Source organism: Peromyscus eremicus, chromosome 10 (assembly GCF_949786415.1).
Source record: "Peromyscus eremicus chromosome 10, PerEre_H2_v1, whole genome shotgun sequence".
NCBI classification, from domain to species: Eukaryota; Metazoa; Chordata; class Mammalia; order Rodentia; family Cricetidae; genus Peromyscus; species Peromyscus eremicus.
Genome location: NC_081426.1, coordinates 90,107,210 through 90,130,260, shown reverse-complemented (window position 1 = coordinate 90,130,260; position 23,051 = coordinate 90,107,210). Strand labels below are relative to the sequence as shown.

The following is a 23,051-nucleotide window of genomic DNA, read 5'->3' as shown; positions in this document are numbered from 1 at the left end:
GTAGTGCAGGAGCCCGTGTTTGTCAGTAAATGAGGGTTCAGTTAGTTTCTGTTGCACTTCATGAAACAGCTTCTATGACGTTTCCTTTACTGGAATGTTTATTGTTCTTTTCTCTGAAAAATCGCTATGTGCATTGCATGTGGACGTGTTCGTACTGGTTATCAGCTGGAGAAACGGTTATTATGATTCCTATTTCCAGGCTGATAGCAGATAGCCTGTCATGCTTCACATTTCATAGTCTAGGAAAATAGCATGGCTCCCTAAAGAGACATACGGGTGTCTGGAACCATTCCTGTCAAGAGCCCGTCAGAATCATTTCCTCGCTCCTTCAGTAAACAAGTGCTTGATGGAGACCCGCTGCATGCCAGGTCACTGTCCGTCCAGGCACTGAGACTTTTGTGTAGTGCTACCTGTGTCCTGGCCCCCTGCTTGCTGATAACGTACACACATAAATGTTTGCAGTGTTCAGTGATGCATAATGCGCTGGAAAAACCCAGGGTCCTGCACAGAAACACAGGAGAGCAACTTACCCAGCATCATTTGTTTTCATTGCTTTGACTGTGTTCTCAGTTAACTTCCCACTTTAAAAATAATGTAGTCATGCTCTGATTTCTCTAGTTTAAGCATTATCTTTTTAATAGTTTCTAATTTTCTTTCATATAATAAAAGTGAATTTTCCATTTCAGCCATAAATAGACCAAAACCAGGGATTCTCATACGATTTATATTTTTTGTTCTTGGAGTATCTACCTTTAAACATATACTGAGATGTTTCCTGCTTCTTAACAATATTTCTTAGTTATTAATAGGTTTAAAACTCCAGGTACTATAGATGCTTTCTCATCTTGCGGTTAATTATTAACTGGGGAAGCAGGACGTTGTGTGTCCCTGGAGGCAGGAGCTGTGTAAAAGTGTGTAGACTCTGCTCTTTTCTCCTCTTTGCTGCTGAGCCCAGTTCATACCCCTGAGTTAGTGGCCTCTATTTAACAAGGTCCGCGTTAACACTGGGAGGAGCAGCCTCTGCCTCCAGCAGCTTTCCTGTTCTAGTCGGTCCTGTGTCGTGCTCCTCGTGGTCCTCGCTGCTGCAGAATATGAAGCTGTTTCTCATGACTCTGACCCTGCATCTGTTGTGAACTAACCAGCTGCCGCCAGCGGCGCTCTCTCCTCACCTCTAACCCGTCTGTTTTGTCATCTGTAGTCGCGCAGAGCAGATCCCTCCTTGCCTGACAAGCGAGTCTTCTCTCCCCTCTCCTTGGGGAACACCAGCTTTGTCCAGGAAAAGGTACTGGTCTTACCCGAGAATCTGGAATGCTGGGGGTTTCCTGTGCTTACTTATGCGTTGATGTTTGTGCTTTGTAATATAAGGTTCTTGTTTCGTTTAGGCTTGCTTTGGGGGACTTAAAAAAGTACTTTTCAGGTTTTCAGATTATTAGATTCCCTTGAGTATGTTGATGAAAATAGAATGTGTCTATTCTATAAAAGTACGGGGGATATGTAGTATAGTTTTCACTGTTACTGTGATCTGTAGAACAGGCATACCGCCTATTGAGAATATCGTCCTTGGGCTGGGGAGATGGCTCAGTGGGTGACGGGCTTGCTGCACGAGCCTGATGGCCGGAGTTCAGATCCCAGAACTCCTGGAAAAGCAGGTGTCTGTAATCCCAGTGTTTAGAAGAGGAGATGCGAGGCAGTAACAAGAGACTCTCCAGAAAGTTCATGGGTCAGCTAGCTTGGCATGCACAGTGTAAACAAGAGAGACTGTCTCAATCAAGGGGGATGCAAGAACTAGTACCTGAGGCTGGACTTGACCCCCCCACACACACATGCATCGTGCAGGTGCATGCTGTGTTCCTCCCACACACATGCATCGTGCATGCTGTGTTCCTTCATACCACCCTCTTCCACCCTCCTCGCACAGCATGCATGACCCCAGGAAGCTGTGCATAGAGATGCTTACCCTAACCATGACCATCTCGCCATGCTGCAGGGGCACTTGTGTTGACCCCTGCTCTCCTGCAGTGTTCTCTCTTAAAGATTAAAGATCATGCGGGCTAACGCTCCCTTAAATAGGCTGCTCCCCTTTCTCATGAGGGATTGCTGCAGACATTCTGGTTTTACTGTTATTACAAAGTGAACCTCATAGCCCTTGAAGCAAATGTGTATTTTCTCAGTCAGGTTCAACTGGTTGAAATATGAAGCTGTAACAGAGACGAAACTAAGTTTTGAAAAAGGGGAGGGAAAAAAAACCTTAAGTTTTACTTTCATATTTCCCATGAAAATGTGTAAGCTGGTCCATGTCATTGCACATTTAAATTTTATGAATTAAAGAAAAAAGAGCAAAAGAGCAGGTGATGAGCCGAGAAGAGTTGAGATCCGTGTGAGAGTCTGTGAGCAGCTGCACCTAGTCTGCTCAGCCTGTGCGGCTGGCGGCACGCCTGCTTACTTCCTCCTCCGCTGACCTCGCTGGCTGCTGCCGCTCCTCAGCTCCTGGAGGAACAGCTCCAATTGGGGTGTATGAAAAGGAATCTGAGAGTCTGTCTTATTAATGACAGTTGTTCAGATTACAAAACAAATATAATTGTGGATGAGGGATCAAAAATGTCACACATTCTGTATTTTTTTTCTGTGCCAGGAAGTTCAGTCAACAGATTGAAATTTTCGTTTTTATTGAATGCACATGAGCTTTTTTGTTCTTATTCCATGAGCAATATAGTCTAAGAACTAGTGTACTGAATATGATAAATAATCCAGGTAAGAGAATGTGCCCAAACTACAAGCACATATTACCCCATTTATATGTAAACTTGAACATTCATGGAGTTGGCTCACCAGAGGGTCTAGTTCTAATCCCCTGGGAAATGCAGGGCCAACTAAATCCCTATTGAAATATCCATTAGGGAGGTGAGCATACATTTTATTTTTTGTCTTAAATTTATACTGGGGCTTGTATCCCATTACAATTAATCATGAATAGTTTTAAATAAATTTAGCATGTGTAATATATTTGTACCCTCAAATGTCTTTTTCTTTTTTGTGTGGTACTATAAATAATTAGGGCTTTATGCATGCCAAATTATTTTCTCTTCAAGAATTGATCTTAAGTCAAGAAGACATACATTAGATAAATTTGAATTAATTCAGTATAGCTTTCTGTTGCAAAATTAAAAAACATTTAAGTTTGAACATTAATGTGTTCATGATCTCAAAAATTAGTAAATATTAGAGAAAGAATTATATGTATGAGATAGCATGAAATTTTTAGTTTTAGTTTTCATATGAAATTACTATAACTCCTGATTTTAAAATGACTATATTATAAATGATAAAGACATATAATTTGCTATGTTCTAAAATATTTGGTCCTTATATGTATTCGCTGAAACTCACAGAGTAGAAATTGACAGTCTAAAGAATATATTTCTTTTTAAAAAAAAATGGAAGCATGTGTTATTTAAATGACGGTTGACAAAGAGAAATGGTTCTGTCTGAGTTCTGTGTGGCTTTAAATCAGAATACGTTTTCATTGTTTGCAGTGAGCTCTCTGTAGAGATACGGGGACCTAAGGGAGAGCTGTCATTCAGGCAGCAGAGTGTGTGTGAAGAGCCCTAGTCATGTGCATTCTCCATCAGTCTTACAAACCGCTGCCACCTGACACTCTTCGTGCCACAATCCATATAGCCCAACCCCCACTGCTGGGGATCAATCATGGCCACTTACACAGGCCAGGAAAGCTTTCTCCCACTGAGCCGCATCCCAGCCCCCATGCCAGCAGTTTCAGGGTGCCATTTAGGTCAGGTTGTCCCCTCTTGAGTTATAATCAAGCAAATACTACAATATATTTATTCACACATCCAAATATAGTACATCTTGAAATTAGAATAGTCATTTGTTCACGTTATTTCTAGAACTCCTCAACAAATTACATCAGCCCATGGGCATCTCTTCCTTTTGGCCTCACATGTTGACTTTGTTGGCAAAGGACAGACCAGCCTTGTAATTTGAATCAAACCGTTAATTCAGAAAAACATTCCTGATCGGCGGAACATCCCGACACTAAAGAAGTTTGAACTTCTGATCCTTGTCTTACATGAAAAACCTGGGGGTTGTTTCTACTTTTAAAATAGGAAGAACTAGTCAGCCTCATGTTTGGGGAACTAAAACATGTGACTTTTCTATTACTTACAATTTAAGAGAAATAGTAAGACAAAGTTATAGTTGAGCAGTGTTGAGAGGTAGGGGAAGCAAAACACAAGATAGTCAAAACTATTCAAAGCAGATCTGTGGGGAAGGTTGCAGCCGTTAGTCACTGTACAGATACGTGTGCCCTGAAATAGCTGGTAGAAGCCAGATAGACTTTGAATGTTTGACTACCAAAACAGGCTCACAAAACTTAATTGTATGGGAATTTAAGTCGGAGTATTAAGTAGCAATTTCTAGTAATTAAAAGTTATTACAGCATTCATATTAGCTGTTGTTTTATTCCCTTTGCAAACAGTTAGATCTTGCTTGTGAATTAACTATTTAATAAACTTACCATAATCCATAATTAAAGATTGGTCATACCTATTATTTGGTAAGAATTGTGACTATATTTACAGCCCTATAAAACACACACAACTTTACTGAATTTAAAAAAACATATTTTAGGTTTTTAACAATGTTTGCAGTGTTTTCTACTTATGACAATATTGTCATATAAGGTTTGTGAAGTTTGCTGCTATAATATTTATCCATTAGTGAAGAGCTTAATTTCTAAAGACAAAAAGTATCTTTGTGAGTATGACCATAATTTAAGTTCAAATTTGAATCAAACTATTAATTCAGAAAAACATTTCAAAGGAAAGCCCATATGTAAGATGTACAACTGAAATCTTTGTTTTCATCAAATTTGATTTGTTTTTCTTTATAATGAAAATACTTTCTATGATTTTTTTAAATTTCAGTGGATGGGGGATCTCTGTTACACTGTAGAGAAAGTGTAATCCTTTTTTTTTTCTAGATAGATAAAAGTATTTTTAGGAATAAAGAGAACAAATATGAGGCAGCTACCTGTTAGTAAGATACGCTTAGAAATCTTAGCTCTTCCTCTTCTAGAAGTATTTTTATTTTATGTATATGAGTGTTTTGTTTGTATGTGTGTGAGGGCACTGTCTGCTGTGCCTGGTGCCTGGAGAGGCCAGAAGAGGGTGACAGACCCCCTGGAACTGGAGTTACAGATGGTTGTGAGCTGTCAGGTGGCTGCTGGGGACTGAACTGGAGGCCTCTGAAGAGCAGCAAGCACTCTTGACCTTTTGGCCGTCTCTCCAGCCCCGAGATCTTTCTTGATAAGTTTAGAAGTTAGTTCTTTCTGAATGTATCCAGCCTAATCCGGGGAGTAAAACCATGAATGGGTCCAGGATTGCTGACTTAAACAAAGGGAACACGTGCACAGCTGATGCTTTCCTCGAATTTCTGTAAAAAGAGAATAGTACGTTTTTTGAAAACATGGCAGTGCCAGTTCTTTTACGAAGTCACTGAAGTGAGGCATCTGTTCCCCAAGCTGCTCCTGGGAGCTGGTGAGCTGGGACAGCATGGCTCTTAGTGACAGAGCTCTGCCTTAGATTAGGCTGAGACCCACCCATTCGAACAAGCGTGCCCACAGGCCGTGGCCGCAGGTACCTGTTCCCGAGTGCTGGACAGCAGAAACGTGCACTTCTGTGAATTGTAGATGTGTAGATTAAGAGGTGGAAGGAGTCAGGGAATAGCTTGACTGTCCATCTGAACAAAGCGTGTTGTATAAAAGACACCTGCTCAGTTCATAAAGACTGAATGTTTCAGTAATAGTGGAGAGACACACAACTGTGAAGGAAGTTCCAGGTAAGCCCAAGACTTCTCAGCTGCCTCTGCCCGAGTAGGCCACTTACACTGTGGGCTCACGATTCCGTTGCCCTTGATCAAGAGAAGATTCACACCACACAGGTAGTTTCAAAAGAATCTCAATGGGTGATGCAGTTTAGCTAGAGATCATCCAAACGGTTGTCTTCTTAGACTTGGGACTTTCACCAGCCTTTTAGAACTATCTCTGGGTGCAGGTGCCACTGTTGAATGGAGTAACCAAAGAGTAGATGGTGCAGACAGTATGAGCCAAGAATTGAGACGTTGTCTGCATAACTCAGTGAGGTGGTGATACGCTTTGTTTTTTTAAATGCCCCACTCATCAGGTCTTTTCTAACTCCCTGAATGGCTAGGCTTTCTGCTTATCAATGGTTGAAAATGACAGGACAAGAGGAACACGAACCAGACGTGTGACTTTAAGCGGATTCTCAACCAGCCTTATTTTTTTTTTGTAGGCATGCATTTCATTGTGTTTCGACTCCTCCTGTGTATCCTGCGAAAGGTGTCACTGACCTGAAACTTGATGTGACAAGTTCACCGCTACAGAGTTCTGACGCCGTCATCATTCACCCTGGAGCCATGTTGGCCATGCTGGACCTCCTGGCCTCTGTGGGCTCAGTGACACAGCCAGAAGTAAGCTGGGTTGTGGTAGTTCTCTCCATGTTTAGTGAATGGAAGGAAAGTGTGTTTTCACCTGAGAAATAAGGACCAGGAAGAGCATGGAATATAGCTGACCCATCACATCCTCAACAGGAAACCCCTGTTTGAGCCATGCTTTCCAGATACCGGCTATGTTTTTGAATAGTTCATTTGGTACCGGTAGAACCCAGATGGTTGCTTCTGGTATGAGAGTCTCTCTGTTTCCCCTTGTAAATCCTGATCAGTGGTGGCCATGGCTAAGGGGTAACACAGAAGAAAAACTGCCTGCCTACAGGTACCACAGGAGCCTGTTTATCTGTCCGTCTCGTAGCACGCAAAAGTTTGGGTGGTTTACAGTTGGGGTGATTATTTTTGCTAAAATGTTATATGGATTCTAAGCCCCAAAGTGTCACAAATGTGAATGACAAACTTCCTTTAAGCTAGTTATCTACTACCATGAAAAAGACTTATGCCCCAGACATGTTGGCACACAGCTTTAGTCCCTCGAAAGGCAAAGGCCAGTCAGTCTCTGAGTGCTAAGCCAGTGTGTTCTAGATATTAAGTTCCTGGCTACACAGTGATACCCTGCCTTAAAGACAAGACAAGGAGACTTTACACCTGTTTCTATGGAAACAGAGCTACTATTATTGCATAATTGTGTTCAAAAAATGTCAAGGAGAACAGAGTTCAGTCAAGTATGCATGGAGCAAAATCAAAATGAGATTTCTGCTTGACCTTAGTCTTCCATTGCCGTGTTTATTGCTTTGAGCTAGTTTCTTAATTTATGTATGTTTTCCAGTAAATAAAACCTCAGATTACAAGTGGTGCTTCATGTAGAAAGAACTGCCACCCATGTCACTAAGGATGCCCTGGTGGCATGCATCTCTTTGTACACTTTAGCATGCTTTGGACCTTCAACTAGCTGTGGCCAATCTTTTACAATCGCTGGTGCACACAGAGAGAAACCAGCAGGTCATGTGTGAAGCTGGTCTTCATGCACGGCTGCTGCAGAGGTGCAGCGCTGCGCTGGCTGATGAGGACCACTCGCTGCACCCACCCCTCCAGCGCATGTTTGAACGCTTAGCCTCCCAGGCTTTGGAGCCCATGGTGCTGAGGTGAGTGAATCCTTTTTCGTGTTTACCTGTTTGTAAAGGCAGTTCTTGGAGTCTTTGCATTTGAGGTGAGGGTCCTATGCTCTATTCTGACCCTATGGTGAAGGCCTGCAATCTCAGACACTCAGGAGGCTGGAGCAGGATGGGGAGGTGGGTCACAAACGAAAGCCCTGACTGTTGGTGATAGCCTAGGGACCTTAGTGCCATGTTGTCTCACAGGGAAACATGAATGAAGTCAGAGGATGTAGCTCAGTGGTAGAGTGCTCACTTAGCATGCAGAAGTCTTACGTCCAATGCCCAGTACCACAAAAAATAAAATGTTTTCTTTCGTGGACGTAATTAAGCAAAGTATGGGCAAACTACAAAATGGACTAACTCTTTAGAAGTGGCAGGAGGATTGTGAGTTATGGCCAGACTGACTACCATGGTGACACTTTGTCTCTAAAATTAAAGAAATAAATGGGCTGTGTGTGCTGTATGTCATACATATGTCACGCTCTTGTCCCCCCCATCCCTAATCTGTGGACACCGCTACTCTGTACTCCAGCACCATAATTGTGTCAGCTTGCACACACACTATAGAATATGTGACATTTATAGATTGATCATTTTTATTTATAGTGCTCCTGAGATACATGCAAGTTTTTAATGTATATCATTAATTAGTTCCTTTCTATTTGTTAAATAACATTTTGTGGTGTGAACATACTACAGTTTGTGAATCACTCAAAATTGTATGTATGTATTTGTATGTGAGTGTGTGTATATGCGCATGCACGCATGTGTGTGTGTGGTGGGAGAGGGGTCGTGCTGACAATCAACCCAGGGCCTCATGCATGCTGGACAAGCACTTTACTTCTGAGCTGTATTTCTAGCTCAAGAAGAATGTATGTTTTAATTCAAGAGGGATCAGTTTTAAACTTTTTTCTGGGGCTAGTGAGATGGCTCAGCAGTTGAGAGCATTGGTTGCTCTTGCAACAGACTCCAGTTTGATTCCCAGAACACACATGGGGACCTAGAACCCCTCTGTAACTCCAGGTCCAGGGGATCCAAAACCCTCTTCTGGCCTCTGTGCACAGCAATACACAGAGGCAAAATTCCCATACTCATGAAATTAATATAAGTAAACCTTTTTAAAAAACATGTTTTTCCTGTTTTCTTTGAAATATAGCCAAATAGATCTGGTAATACATTACCTTGTTCCTTTATTTTTACAAACATAACTATAGTTTATCATTCTGAGATAGTACACTGCTCTGTGATTATTCTTGTCTTGTGTCAAAGTACTGTTACCATGAAACTTGCAAAGCTTTTCAAAAGCATGGCTGAGATGTTATTTGTGATTTTTAAAGCACATTGCAAAATTACTGTGAAGAAAACCACTTGACATAAACGTGTCAAACAGCATTGTGTCGGGTGCATGACCCCTCCATGACAAGGTTCTGAAGGACTCCTACTGTGCGTGATGCCTGGACGCTATGCTGGATGTGTGCACACATCCAGGAGGACATGCTCGACCGGTGCATCTCCTAGCCCTTTGCAATACTCTAGACTCTTTTTGGTACTAAAATAAGAACAAAAAGTTAGCTTATTTTGTAACTGTTACAGGGATGAGGTCTTGTTTACCTATTATTACATGCTATTATTTGAACCCTTACTCTATTTGAAATATAAGGAAAACATTGGTAACCAGATAATGGAAGGAGCTTTATCTGAAAAAATGTACAGCCTAGGAAAGGAATATAGTCACATAAGTAGGAAATTAAAATACTGTATAGAAAATTCTGTAATAGCAGTGTTACAGAATATTTAAGGGCAACTTACCCAAAAATTTTAGGGAGGGTGGCACAGAGCCAGCTGGCTTTTTAAAGGATGGCAATTTAGAAATAGAATACGGAAGGCAACTAGATGAAATCCAGGGGCAATGCCCTTCGCAGTGAGAGAGACAGACATGATGGTCCAGTGCAGTACAGCACTCCTGCGACAAGAAGACCAAGCTGGATTTGTGGGTGGGGAGAAAGAGGGTGCCACAAAGCCCAAGCGGAAGGCAGACATCATGTCACATGTGGTGTCCCATGCCAGCCTTTTGGGGAGTTGGGCCTTTCACCTGCTCAGAAGGAATAGCCACTGAAGTGTTAGCAAGGCAGAGACAGTCTGTAGTTTTGAATTTTGAAGGACAGTAATGAGTAGGTTGTGTTAGGATGAGGTGGGAGTCACAGGAGGTAATGAAGACTGCTTCTAGAATACAAAAACAGGGTGGTTGGTCTGGGTAATAGTAGAGGACTAGGAAGGAAGGAGCAGATTAGGGACAGTTTGAGAAAGTAGAATTAGCATGATTTGGGGATTTTATGAATGTAGAAAGCAAAGTAAATGAGAAGAATCTGAACACACTTCAGTGCTGTTTGGGTAGAAGGTGATGTATGGAAGTGGGACACTCCGGAACCTTTTTTAGGTTGTGAAAAATGTACGTTAGCAAATGCATAGTAGAGGTACAGGCATATAGTGATTATTATAATGTGAAGTTAGCATCATAATAACTTTCTCTTGTGTTGTAACTACCCTATTATAACTCCTTATGCCCCACCTCCACCCCCTTGACGTGATGTGTTGTTCTATAATAGTCTCAGTCAAGGAGTAACTTTGCGTTTCTCTTCTTTAGGGAGTTTTTACGCTTGGCAAGCCCTTTGAATTGTGGTGCCTGGGACAAAAAGCTGCTGAAGCAATACAGGGTTCACAAACCAAGTTCACTGAGCTACGAGCCGGAGATGAGAAGTAAGCTGAGTTTTGGAGTTCTTTGTCTTGGTTTATTTTGTTGATGAAATCCATAATGGATATTTATGATAATTTTTAGAAACAGAAGAGTTTGTTGCTGTTTGAGCAGTGACACAAGAGAGCAGTTCAGGTTCTCTTGATGTGATGGATAAGGAGTGATGGGTAGTGCAAGGATACAGGCAGATTAGCCCCTGGTGTGGAAGAGGGAGTACCCCCATCTCAGAGGAGATACCCTCTCTTTCCCAAGTAGCCCATGCTGTCCAGACTGGAGAGTGGCTGATTAGATTGTTTAAATGGAGCAGTGTATTTGCAGGACAGCTGAAGGATGGGAAATTAGAACTCAACAAATATAACATCAGACCTGCGAGGGAAAGAGGGGATCAGATGGCTTCTGGAGGAAGGTGGTCCTGTGTCAAGAGTGAGGTGTCATGCTGAGTGGAGGAAAGAGAAGTGACCTCGGAGTGAGCAGAATGTAGGCACTGACCACTAGTCTGTCAGTGTCGTGGGACACCAACAGACACCATCCACCCCAAACTGGTGAGAAATAGCTCAGTGGAGCCCAGCTGCACCGGATTCCATCCTGTGGTTTTTGGATTTCCTTCCATGGTTAATTCTGTGGTTTTGTGCATTTTTTCCTCTACGATCCCTTCTGGATCATTGCTGGCCATGGCGGTCCAGCAGATAAGGTGGACTTAGAATGACCATTAAGTAGACAATGCCAGTGTAGAGACGGTCCTTAGGAAGCTAGAGTGACTACTTTTCCTTGGCTTTGATGGCTGGGGATTAATCCTGTGCTAGGCAGCTGCTCTGTCCCTGAGGTGCATCCTCCCTATCCACTGCAGCTGCTTTGAGAGGCGGTAATATACATCAGGATCATTCCCTTCAGTTCTGAGGTGAGACTTCTGAAGTTAGATTACCAACCTGCCACCATTGTTCCCTGCTACTGGTCATCACCACTGTTACTGCTGTGTTATGGAGACTTAAGATCTTTTGAGTTCCAGCAGGGTTTCATGGGGAGGCAGGATATATTACAGTTTTTCATGCTCATTAATATACATCCCCTTTATGTATTTTTGTTTCCTTTTGTGTTTTACACAGTTCTTTAGAACTGAGTTGTAATTTCCTTTGTTACAACAGAGACAAAGTAGTTAGTCCCTAAAAAAGTATTAAAACACTATCATGGTTGACCTAGCACCAGACACACTGAAGATACCATGGAGTTCATCTTCAGAGGGAATGCTTTCTGTGTTGCATTTGAGATGTTCCCTGGAAGGACAGGACTGTGTATCACATGGAGGAAGTGTCTTATCACCACTTGTGTACACATAGGGAGCCTTAAACTCAGTGTTTTTACGATCATGTTAGATCCCGATAGATCTGAGGATACAAAAGATGGGGAAGACGGGAGAAATGAGTGTTGCTCTTCATCTCTGGGATCCTCCGTTTCTTTCTGTGATGGTGCTCTTGAACAAAACTGTTTTCCTCTCAGAGATGATGAGAAGTGCTGTTGTGAATCGACCAGCGCATGCCCCTTACCTGAGACGTAGTTCCATGGGGGGGGGGCACCTCGAGCAGTGACCGTGGGCACTCAGATCCTCTTTAATTCTCGGTGTCTGGTGTGTTTGCGGTGTGCATGCTGCTTTGATAGTAAGGTAAAAAAGGGAAGCAAGCTCTTCGAGTTGGAAAGGGAATATACAACATGGCAACTGCACAAGTGTCCTTGGTATCAACCAAGAAAATTCTAGGGTGTGACATTAACTCATCTGGTAAAGTTGCTTTGAAATTCAGCGTGTTTTCCCGCTGCCTTGCAGGCAGTATGGTCACCTCCCTGGAAGGTCTGGGCTCTGACAACGTATTCAGTTTCCATGAAGATAACCATTACAGGATAAGCAAAAGTCTAGTAAAGTCTGCAGAAGGAAGCACTGTGCCCTTGACCAGGGTAAAGTGTCTCGTCTCCATGACAACCCCTCATGACATCAGACTTCATGGCTCATCTGTTACGCCAGCATTTGTTGAATTTGACACATCCCTTGAAGGCTATGGGTAAGGAAACTGCAAAGTAGCTGGGCCTTGCTCTGTTAGGGCCTTGCTCTACCATCATGAGCCTCGTTGAGATCTTTGCAAACAGACTTGATTTAAACTGCTGGGTTAAACTCTGCTGGGATACATTCTGAACTGCGTGTTTTCAAGTAATTCCGGTTCTTTGAGTATACTGTTTCTAGGTTTACCTTTCTGAATTACTTATCATATTAACCATATTGGTATAATAATGGAGTTCATAATTGAGGGCCATGGTTGAAAAGGTTTTCTAAGTGTGATTGTGGGTGAAATCGCTTTACTGAGTCACATTCAGCTCATTCATGTATTTTCTCTGAGTGGCAGAATTGTGTCATCCTAGACAGAAGCTGCTGGAATGGAGGAAGTGTCTTATCTGGCCCCTTCCAGAGAGTTAGCCAACTCCTGGTTTAATCAGTATGAGCTGTAGATAATAGATTAACTTAGATGGAAAGCTCTGATTGAGTTCTGTCATCTTGTCTCAAACTTACGTAGGATAATGTATGAGTGTATGATGGATAATGTCAGCTGTATGTCTACTCAGTGACATCTGTGATGTCAGATGAGTAACTAAATATCCTGAGACTGCTACAGTTACAAAAGCAGAAATAAGACTCTATAGTGAACCTCCAAATTTGTGAAGTCCACTAGCCTTAGAGTATCCACAAATATATCCAATTGCTGAATTATGATGAAGCACTGCAGGAAGATTTTTTTTTTCTGTGATAATGAAATTACTGAGTGTTTTGATTGAGATTGTATGTTTGTTTTACATATGCAAATTTAACCGTAATTTTAAGTAATTTAAATTTTGCACGATCCTGCTAGGGGTTTGAAAGTATATCATTTGATGGTCCCACATTATTAAAAGGCAGGAAGGGCTCTGGTGGCCTCAGATGTATCTCATACTCTCTAATCTCCAGCTACAGTTACATACTTGTTTTCCGTGTCCGTTGTGTAAAAACAGAGTGGCTCTCTAACTCGGGTGTGTTTTCTTCACCAGCTGCCTGTTTCTGCCCAGCTTGGCTCCCCATAACGCCCCTACCAATAATGCTGTCACAACAGGTCTTACTGATGGGGCCGTGGTGAGTGGCATTGGTTCCGGTAAGTGGTGTTCCTTTCTTGGTAGATACTTTTACTAACAGCTCATGGGCTATTCCTGCCTCCTAAGAATGTAAACGGGAGCCACAAAGCCCTTTCGTCCTTTCTCTCTTCTGGCTCCAGGTGAGAGGTTCTTCCCTCCTCCTTCTGGCCTAAGCTATTCCTGCTGGTTCTGCATTGAACGCTTCAGTTCTCCTCCAAATAACCACCCTGTCAGGCTCCTCACGATTGTGCGGCGAGCGAATTCCTCCGAGCAGCATTATGTGTGCCTGGCCATAGTTCTGTCTGCCAAAGACCGGTCCTTGATCGTTTCCACGAAGGAGGAGCTACTCCAAAATTACGGTTGGTGTCAGCTTCTTTCTGTTCATGATTCTACAAGAGAAAAATCCACCTTAATTAATATTGGTTTGTAAGTTCAAAGTGATAATCCTCATCTAGCTTTCATTAGACTAGTATAGAACAGGTTATGTGGATTCTTGCATATATATTCTTGGAGAATTTCGTACATGTGTGCTGTGTCTTTTGGTCCTAAGTACACCCCACTTAAGGCACTTTGAAAAGTGAGGTAGAAAACACCAGAGGCTGAGCCTGACTGAGGGTGCATCGTACCAGTGCTCAGGATTCTGCTGGGGCAGCTCTTCGTGTTCACTCTGGCTGAAATGATGATTGACTGAGTGTGCTGGGCGAGTGGTACTCATCGAGCACCAGGGTACTTAAGGGCAGCTCTGTGCTCCTGTGCTGCACACATCAACATCTCTGCCACGTCCCCGATCATTTACCTCGAGGCTTGCATTTTTATAATTCTGAATTCCCCCAACATGCAGTCCCTGATTCTGGAGTGTAGCAGAACTTCAAACTCAAGGCATTTGTGAAGATCTTCCTTCCTAAAAGATAGAAATTACATTATAAACATAAACCCCAGACTACTCAGTTTTCTTTGTTCTAAATAAAAAAATTAAAAACACAAGAATTTTTATCATCTAACTTTTGTTCTTTTAACCAAAATATTTCATTGATTGATGTGGTTATAACAAATATTAATGGAATATGCATGTTAACTTTTAAGTGTAATTATGAGGTTTCTTAGTGTCTTCATGGTGCCTTACACAGCACTGAGTATCAGTGTAATTAATTTCAAAATTCTCATTGTCAGCGCTGAGGATGATTTCTCAAGTGGAAGCCGTCCATGAGCTTGATGCCAGAGTAACAGTAAACAGTTAAATACAAAACTCACTGTCGCGTCATTTGCCCTCGGTGGCGTGGGTTGTTGGCTTCTTCCTCACGAAGCCCGGTCTGGTCTGATGTTGTGGGGTGCCCATTTCAGCCCCTCACTGTGTTCCCTACCCTTCCTCACACTCCCCTGGGATCAGTTTCCCTTGCCTCTTCCCTTCAAAATTAATGTTCTTTGATCAGTCTGTTCTCCTGTGGGGAGAAGGGGTCATCATTTCTGTTTGCTTAAGGCTGCTTTACCCCAGGTGCAGTGAAATCATTTAAAAAAAAAAAAATCTATCTGTGTCCTCAGCTTAGTGTTTGATTTCACAGGCCTAGTGGACATTGCATTTAAAAACTTGAGTATTCTTCTGTACAGGGCCTTGCCATTTATTTATAAAACCTACCTCTCCCCTGTTTCTTGTCTTGGTGACTGATACCCCATAGCTAATTAGCCATACGAAGCCTCGAGTAACCCTCAACTGCCATGCTTTGCACTGTCTGCTGTGGTGCATTTCCACCTTCCTCCCCGAAAGTGAAACTCTCACACCGTTGCTGTTGGTTCGCTTCTGAGATGGAAATCTCACTGTTAGCCCAGGCTAGACTGGAATTCCTGATCCTCCTGCCTCCGTCTCTGGTGCTGTGACTACAAGCATACAACGACTTTAAAGCCCACCTCCACAGTGACACACTTCCTCCAGCAAGCCCACACCTATTCCAACAAGGCCACACCTCCTAATATTGCCAGTCCCTTTGGGAACCATTTTCTTTCAAACCACCACACACACCACAGAATTTTTTAGTAATATCATCTCCAGTACTGGAGAATACTTACTGTTTAATGCTAAGGAAGAGGAAGCACAAAACTTCTCTGTGGTGTGCCTCTTGGGGGTGTGCAGGGGAGGTGTCTGTGCCACTATAAATGTACACAAGTCTGTGCAGTAGTTAGTTCTGCATGCGTCCTGGGGGTCAAACTCAGGTCATCAGGCCCAGTAGCATGTGCCTTTATCCAAGCGCCTTCTCACAGAGCTGGTTTTGTGTGTGTGTGTGTGTGTGTGTGTGTGTGTGTGTGTGTGTGTGTGTGGTCTGTTACAGTGACCTGAGACCATCTCCACTTTCCATGTGGCCCCTCGGTCCTCCTCCTGTTGTACATCACCCAGTGGATTTGCAGCTGTGGTATCTTAACTCCTCAAGGAATTCTCATTCTAAAATATAATCTGATGTTTTACTGTAATAGCTATGTTCATAGGCCAGAGTAAAACTTGGTGTTTTGTTTGTATTTATTTCATATAATTGCAACTTGACTCTTAAATGTATTTATTTGTGTGTTCTTTCTTGTCTGCTTTAAGTTGTGTGGTTATGGGTTATGTTAGCTCCTTCCTGCCCCCTTTTAAATGTGGTTTTAACCTTCTCCCTGATGTCTGCCTCACTACAAATAGTAAGAAAAAGTAGGATTGGGTTATAGTTCAGGGGAGAACTATGTGTTGACATGTGTCCGGCTCTGGATTTGACTCTTCGCATCATAAAGAAGAACAAACAAAACAAAAGACAGTACGTTAATTTTCAATTAGATGAACATTAAAATAAAATTCATATAAACCCATTGTTTCTTTTTACTCTTATAATTGATCAAATTTATTCTGAACAGTTTATTGGGAATGGAGATGGCAAGGACCCAGGAGGGGTTGGGGTGAGAGAAGTTTGGAGGGAGAAAGGGAAGGGAGTACTGTTGTAATTAAATTACAACCTCGAAAAGAAAGTTCTCACTGTCCTATGATCTTACTGTTTACATATGAGTAAACCTACTGTTTCTTAGCACGGTGTGGCTAGTGCTACTTATCAGGCAGAAGGGGGTAGAGTTAGCTAGGGGAGCCGGCAAGAGGGGATAGCTGCAGGACCAGAGTGCTCCCGGGAGGCAAGAGCGTGGAACAGTGGATGCTCTCCACACTGTGCCACGCAGCACCTCTTCCTGCAGCTGCTCTCCTGAGGTTCTGAACGGGCAGGACGAACACAGACCAGCAACAGGTCTGTGGGATAGGCAGCGTGCCTTCCTCTGAGTCAAAGACAAACTGTCAAAATACGCTGCTGTAGAGATGCAGATTACAGAACAGGGGCAGTGTGGACAAGTGCTCTGACTCTCTCCCTCCTGCGTTAGTTGATGATTTCAGTGAAGAATCCTCCTTCTATGAGATCCTCCCATGCTGTGCCCGCTTCCGATGTGGAGAGCTGATCGTGGAGGGACAGTGGCATCACCTGGTCCTGCTGATGAGCAAAGGCATGCTGAAGAACAGCACTGCGGCCCTCTATATCGATGGGCAGCTCGTCAGCACCGTCAAGGTAAGCATTCTGCACCAGGAAACAGCTGTCCTCAAAACAGCTCCAGAGAGAAGATGATGGGGTATGGGCGTGCACATGCAGCTGTGTGTGACGTTTGAAGGGAGTCTCTGGACTCTCCAGTAGGTTGCTTCTTATTAATATTATTGAAAATTAAAAACATCAGCTTTTAGGATTGAGGGGTACACAGCATTATGTGTGCACAAACAAACACACAGAGAGACACACACACACATACACAGATATGCACATACACTATATATAATCGGGGGCTAGTGTAGCTGGGGTTTTTCTGTGTCCCGCCTGGCCCGCGGTCAGGACAAATCTCTCACCCACAGTCCTGAAGCCTTTTATAAAATAGTCACACAGAGGCTTAATATTATTTATAACTGCTCGGCCATTAGCCCAGGCCTACTACTGACTAGCTCTTACACTTAAACCCAGCCCATTTCTGTTAATCTGTATGTCGCCACGTGTTCAGTGGCTTTACCTGTATGCATTACATGCTGCTTTCTGGACAGCGGACTAGCATCTCCTGACTCAGCCTTCTTCTTCCCAGAATTCTCCTCTCTGCTTATCCTGCCTATACTTCCTGCCTGGCTACTGGCCAATCAGTGTTTTATTAAACTAGTATACAAAATTATTATCCCACAACGGGCTAGTATGAACATGCGGGTCTTCACCCACATGCTGTAAACACGCCAGGACCATTTTTTAATATACATAGAATGATAGATGTGATTTGAAGTTGGCTGATGTTATGAAAAAACAAATCATCAGAAATGTCCCTCACCTGTGACAGAAGCCGCCTTTACAGGAAGCACCTCAGTTCCTCATCTCTTACACTCTACCTAAATACATATTTATTTAAAATGAGTTGATTGATAATTAAGATGTCTCATCAGTAAACAAAAGTATTTTCAACTCTGAGAATGTCAATCAACCGTGCCCATCTTGTATTGTGATACTATATGTGCATATAAATTATAGATTCTATTTTTTTAAAATAGTAAGATACTTTTAGTCAGTAATTTTAATTAGGCTCAAAAGCGGTTTCATTGTTGAACTGTGAACACTACATTTTCAGAGAAGCACCATTAATTTGATAATCAGACCACAGGCAGTGAATTTGATGACAGACTTCATAGTACTGCATTGAATGCCCACTTACAGACCCTAGCGTCTTGCCCTTATGTTTCTCAACTCTGGAAAGCCGTGTGGCCTTGAGATAAGAACGCGGTTACTCCTAGTTGAAAGGTTTTCTACGTCTCCTGCTTGTGTCTTCCTTGCAGCTGCACTATGTCCACAGCACCCCTGGGGGCTCAGGCTCTGCAAATCCTCCGGTGCTGAGCACAGTCTACGCCTACATCGGTACTCCACCTGCGCAACGGCAGACCGCGTCCCTGGTCTGGCGCCTGGGACCCACTCACTTCCTAGAGGAGGTTTTGCCCCCTTCTAGTGTCACCACTATCTATGAACTTGGACCAAATTACGTTGGGAGTTTCCAGGCTGTCTGCATGCCGTGTGAGTAACTTATCCTCAGGTCTTGAAGCTGTACGGCACATGACTTCTGCACCATAGATTCCTGTATGTGTAGGACTGGTATATGTTTGCCTGAGAAAGTGCTGTTCCCACTTCTTTTCTTCAGGATAATTTTATTGATCACTCCTGTTAAAAATGTTCTCCTCAAGCTGAGGCTATAGCTCAGGGTTAGGGTGCTTTGCTAACATGCCTGGGCCTTGAGTTCAATCCCCCACACTGCAAATAAGGAGATAGATTAAAAAATATATAGTGCTCCTCCCCATAGTCACACTGTACTTTTCGTTTCTGACAGGGTTTCTCTGTGTAGTTTTGGTGTCTGTCCTGGATCTCACTCTGTAGACCAGGCTGGCCTCAAACTCACAGAGATCCGCCTGGCTCTGCCTCCCGTGTGCTGGAATTAAAGGCCACTGCCGCCTGGCAACACTGTACTTTTCTGATTCATTATCTACTCACTAATTAATTTTCCAGGTTTTCTTCTTGGAATAAAGATGAGGGGTTTTACCCTGTTAGAGGCCAACCTCAACCCTGTGTATTTTTTTCTGTTATCTCTATTACGGTTTAAATGTTAAAACAGGAACAAGTGGGTCCAGTAAACAAAAACATATTCTCAAGATTAAAGCTGTCATTCCTAATAGTCCACTTTTTGAAATCCCTTTTCCCAAAAGAAATACAGAATAAAAGAAAGTGATGTTTGACTGCAGTTTATTTTTGGCACCCAGATGTGTTACATCTGCCTTTTCCTAGTTCTGATTCCACTCATGGTCTCAGAAGTTACAGCAAATACATTCTAAATGTTCACTAGCTTGTTGAAGATTGAGTACTTCATACGCTTACTCGGCACTGATTTACAGTGTCTAATAAGAGCTGACCCTGGGAACTTTCCGTGCGCCACGTTCTTTAATGTGCCCCAAAGGCATTTGTGTTCACTGCTCCTCTCGTGTGTGTTTATTTATCTCAGAACAGTGTGTTAGCTCCTACCATTATCACTTTCATTTCATCAGTAAGGAAACTGAGGCAGAGACAGACAGACAAATAGATTTACCATGTAGCTACTAAGTAGTAAAGCAAGATTCCAAAATGTGTGGGGTTTTTTTTCCCCACCCTGCCATGCAGTCCTGTCCTGAGGGGTGTGGGAGGTGTGGGTGAGCGTGCTTGACAAGCAGAGACCCGAGTCCCACTAAGCTGGAGACACTCATGCGTTCTCACGCCTTTCCATGTAGAGTGAAGTGTTTGGTTGTTAGGTAACGGTTGACACTCTTTGGCCTCCTCTGCAGTAGGCCTTATGGAAGGTGCTGTGGGGGTAAAACAATATAGAAGTGTGTGGCTGCCAAGTCCTCTCCTATACTGTACTCAGAGAAGTGGACTAGAGCTAACAAAGTAAAATGGCTTTGAAGTCTGGCTGTCTTTACTACCGCTTTAAAAATATTGAAATCCGCCCAGGTAGGAGTGGCAGTCGGCGTGAACACTCTGCTCTGAGGGTGTAGAAGACTGCTGGCCGTTGTGAAAAGAGTCCTTCTTCTTTTGAAGGTAAAGATGCGAAGTCTGAGGGTGTTGTCCCTTCGCCGGTGTCGCTGGTTGCAGAGGAGAAGGTGTCCTTTGGCCTCTATGCCCTCTCCGTGTCCTCCCTGACGGTGGCAAGAATTCGGAAAGTCTATAACAAGTTAGACAGCAAAGCCATTGCTAAACAGGTAAGTTGAATGCTCTCCCAGTGAGCCATGGCGGCTCTCACTGGGAGGGTAGTCCCGATGGGCACAACTGAGTCACAAAGGTCCCTCGGAGGTGAGGACCAATGTCGTAGAGTGGGATGCTGGTGGCTTTAAAGATGAAAACTGGGGCCATGGGCCATCAGATGCGGGCAGGAAGGAAATGGGTTGTTCTCCACAAGCAGTACAACCCTGCCAATGCCTTCGTTTTAGGCAGTCAGGACCATGTTTTACATCAGATCTTCAGAACTAAGATAAGAAAGTTAATGCTGTCATTGACTTGATGGTAATTTGGTAAAGCAGCCATGAGGTCGCTGTGGTCTTCCTCCCTTGGGCAAGAAGACCATAGCTGGATGTAATACTCTGCAGTGATGAGGATTCTCATTCAGTCCTTTGCTGTTCATTTCCTGTTGTGGCATCTTTCTGTTGCTGACACAGCACTTTGACCAAAAGCAGCTTATGGCAGGAAAAGGTTTATCTCTTCTTTCAGGCTTCAGTCCATCACTGAATCGGGGCAGGAAGTGGAGGAACACTGCATGTTGGCTCCCTCACAGATTCATGCTTAGCTAGCTTATTTATATAGCTCAAGATGACCTGCCTAGAGATGGTGCCACCCACAGTGGGCTAGCCCCACCTGCATCAGTTAGTATGACCTGCCTAGGGGTGGTGCCACCCACAGTGGGCTAGCCCCACCTGCATCAGTTAGTATGGCCTGCCTAGGGATGGTGCCACCCACAGTGGGCCAGCCCCACCTGCATTGGTTGGTACAGACAGTTCCCCACAGACATGGCCACAGGCCAGTCTGATCTAGACAACTCTCTATTGGAGGCTTTCCTTTTAGATGGTTCTAGGCTGTGTCAAGTTGACAATTCAATCACATCAAAATACTTCCTTTGCTGTATTGTTGTCTAGTTTCTGATTCAGACCTGAGCATCTGAAGTGACTATTCTGTGTGTGAGAAATTCAAATGTGATATACCTAGACTTTGAAAAACTTGTTCCCTGATTGGGTTCATTGACTCTCTTGAACTATAAATTCACATCTTTCACTAACTTTCAGTAATTATATTTGCAAATACCTTTCTGCTGCATTTTCTTAGTTTTATTCTGGGACTCTAATTAGCATATTTGTTATTTTTTTTCATATTGCCACCCTCGTGCCATTTATATTTGGTACATTTTGCTCCTAATTTAGGCCAAACATATTTAAATATTTAGCTTAATTGGGAAACTGGGAATGTCTTGCTGAGCATCAAAGCTTCTGTTGACAATTTAGATTTCAGCCGTGCATGTAGCTCAGCCTTAGAACACTTACCTGGCACACAGTAAGGCCCCGGGTGTGACCCAAGCTCCACAAAGTTAAGAAGTTGAACCATATGACAGTAAAGAACACAATTTCTGGTTTGGTAAGTGATTTGGTTGGCTGGTTAGTTTGTGGCTTTCTGAGGCAGATTCTCACTATGTATGTAGCCCACCCACCTCCATCTTGACCTGCCTGTCCTCCAGCCTTAGCCTCCCAGACACTGAAAATTTAAGCTGGGATCACCATATAGACTTCTTTTTTTTTTTAAACTGATGTTGAAATTTAAGCAAAAAAAAAAAAAAAAAGCGTATCTCTGTGATTCTGGCTCTATGGCGGAAGAGCCTAGTCTGTGTGTTTGATATTTTTTTATATAGTCATGTTTCATCTGTAATCTTGGAAATTTTATCTGAAGCTGATTGGATCTAGAATAAAACTGAATCATCAACAGTATTTGTCTGCGAGGCCCTGAATGATGGCCAGCCTCCTTGCCTCAGGGAGATTCGATCAGGAAAACTCAAATATCTCTGCCACCTTTATCTCTGTAGACTGCATTTAAAATTACTTTTATGAAATTTCACACTTCGGAAGTACTTGCCCAATTAAAAGAAAAAATTGTAGAGAATGCTCACACTTTACAGTAGGCAGGAGACAGAAGGGTTTGTTACCTGAAAGAGGAGGCATCACACTGCCAGGCCGTCGTCGTCTCTGATCACCTTCTTCTCCTTTCCTGTTTCCAGTTAGGCATTTCCTCCCACCCGTCGTCTCTGATCACCTTCTTCTCCTTTCCTGTTTCCAGTTAGGCATTTCCTCCCACGAGAACGCCACCCCTGTCAAGCTGGTTCACAATGCCGCAGGCCATCTCAATGGACCAGCACGCACCGTTGGGGCAACTCTCATTGGTTACTTGGGTGAGTACATTGTCTTTCTTGCTTCATATTCTTTACTTGCTTTCAAATTTGTATTTCTTTCCTTCATATAAAGTGTGGGGGGAGATGTTTTAAGTTTATATCTTGAAGCACTTGACCTGTAATGCTCCTGCCATGTTACGAATTAGTCCCACATCCTAATCAAATTTAAAAATTATGAGCTGTCATGAAATCTCACGCGCTTCTGTACAAACTGCAGATGGAGTGTTGAAACAGGTGTGAAAATCAAAGCATTGATTATGTCGTGGTTTCGTTCAGTGCTGGTTTTGCTTGTGCGTCTTTCTGTTACTTAGAAATGAGCTAAAAGAACATTGTAGCCCCATAGCAGAGCCCATCCCTGTCACGCAAGAAGCCGTGGGTCCGATCCCCAGTGCCTCCAAACAGCAGCAGAAAGAGCAAAGAGGAGGAGCTTTGGGGTGTAGACACTGTCCAGCTGTAGCGAACATCAGAGTTGTATCTGCTAGAGCTCCACATGGTCTGTC

General features: G+C 43.1%; 1 protein-coding gene across 1 annotated transcript in view; it reads left to right on the top strand.

The window, feature by feature from the left end:
• Wdfy3 (WD repeat and FYVE domain containing 3) overlaps positions 1 to 23,051 on the top strand; it is a 220,212-nt gene that overhangs the window by 105,778 nt on the left and 91,383 nt on the right. Inside the window, exons 14-24 of the mRNA XM_059274816.1 lie at positions 1,199 to 1,282; positions 6,330 to 6,507; positions 7,414 to 7,628; positions 10,285 to 10,397; positions 12,209 to 12,440; positions 13,456 to 13,556; positions 13,677 to 13,895; positions 16,918 to 17,099; positions 18,389 to 18,620; positions 20,166 to 20,326; positions 22,440 to 22,551. Of these exons, the coding sequence (XP_059130799.1) occupies positions 1,199 to 1,282; positions 6,330 to 6,507; positions 7,414 to 7,628; positions 10,285 to 10,397; positions 12,209 to 12,440; positions 13,456 to 13,556; positions 13,677 to 13,895; positions 16,918 to 17,099; positions 18,389 to 18,620; positions 20,166 to 20,326; positions 22,440 to 22,551 (1,829 nt within the window). The remainder of the gene's footprint in view (positions 1 to 1,198; positions 1,283 to 6,329; positions 6,508 to 7,413; positions 7,629 to 10,284; positions 10,398 to 12,208; positions 12,441 to 13,455; positions 13,557 to 13,676; positions 13,896 to 16,917; positions 17,100 to 18,388; positions 18,621 to 20,165; positions 20,327 to 22,439; positions 22,552 to 23,051) is intronic.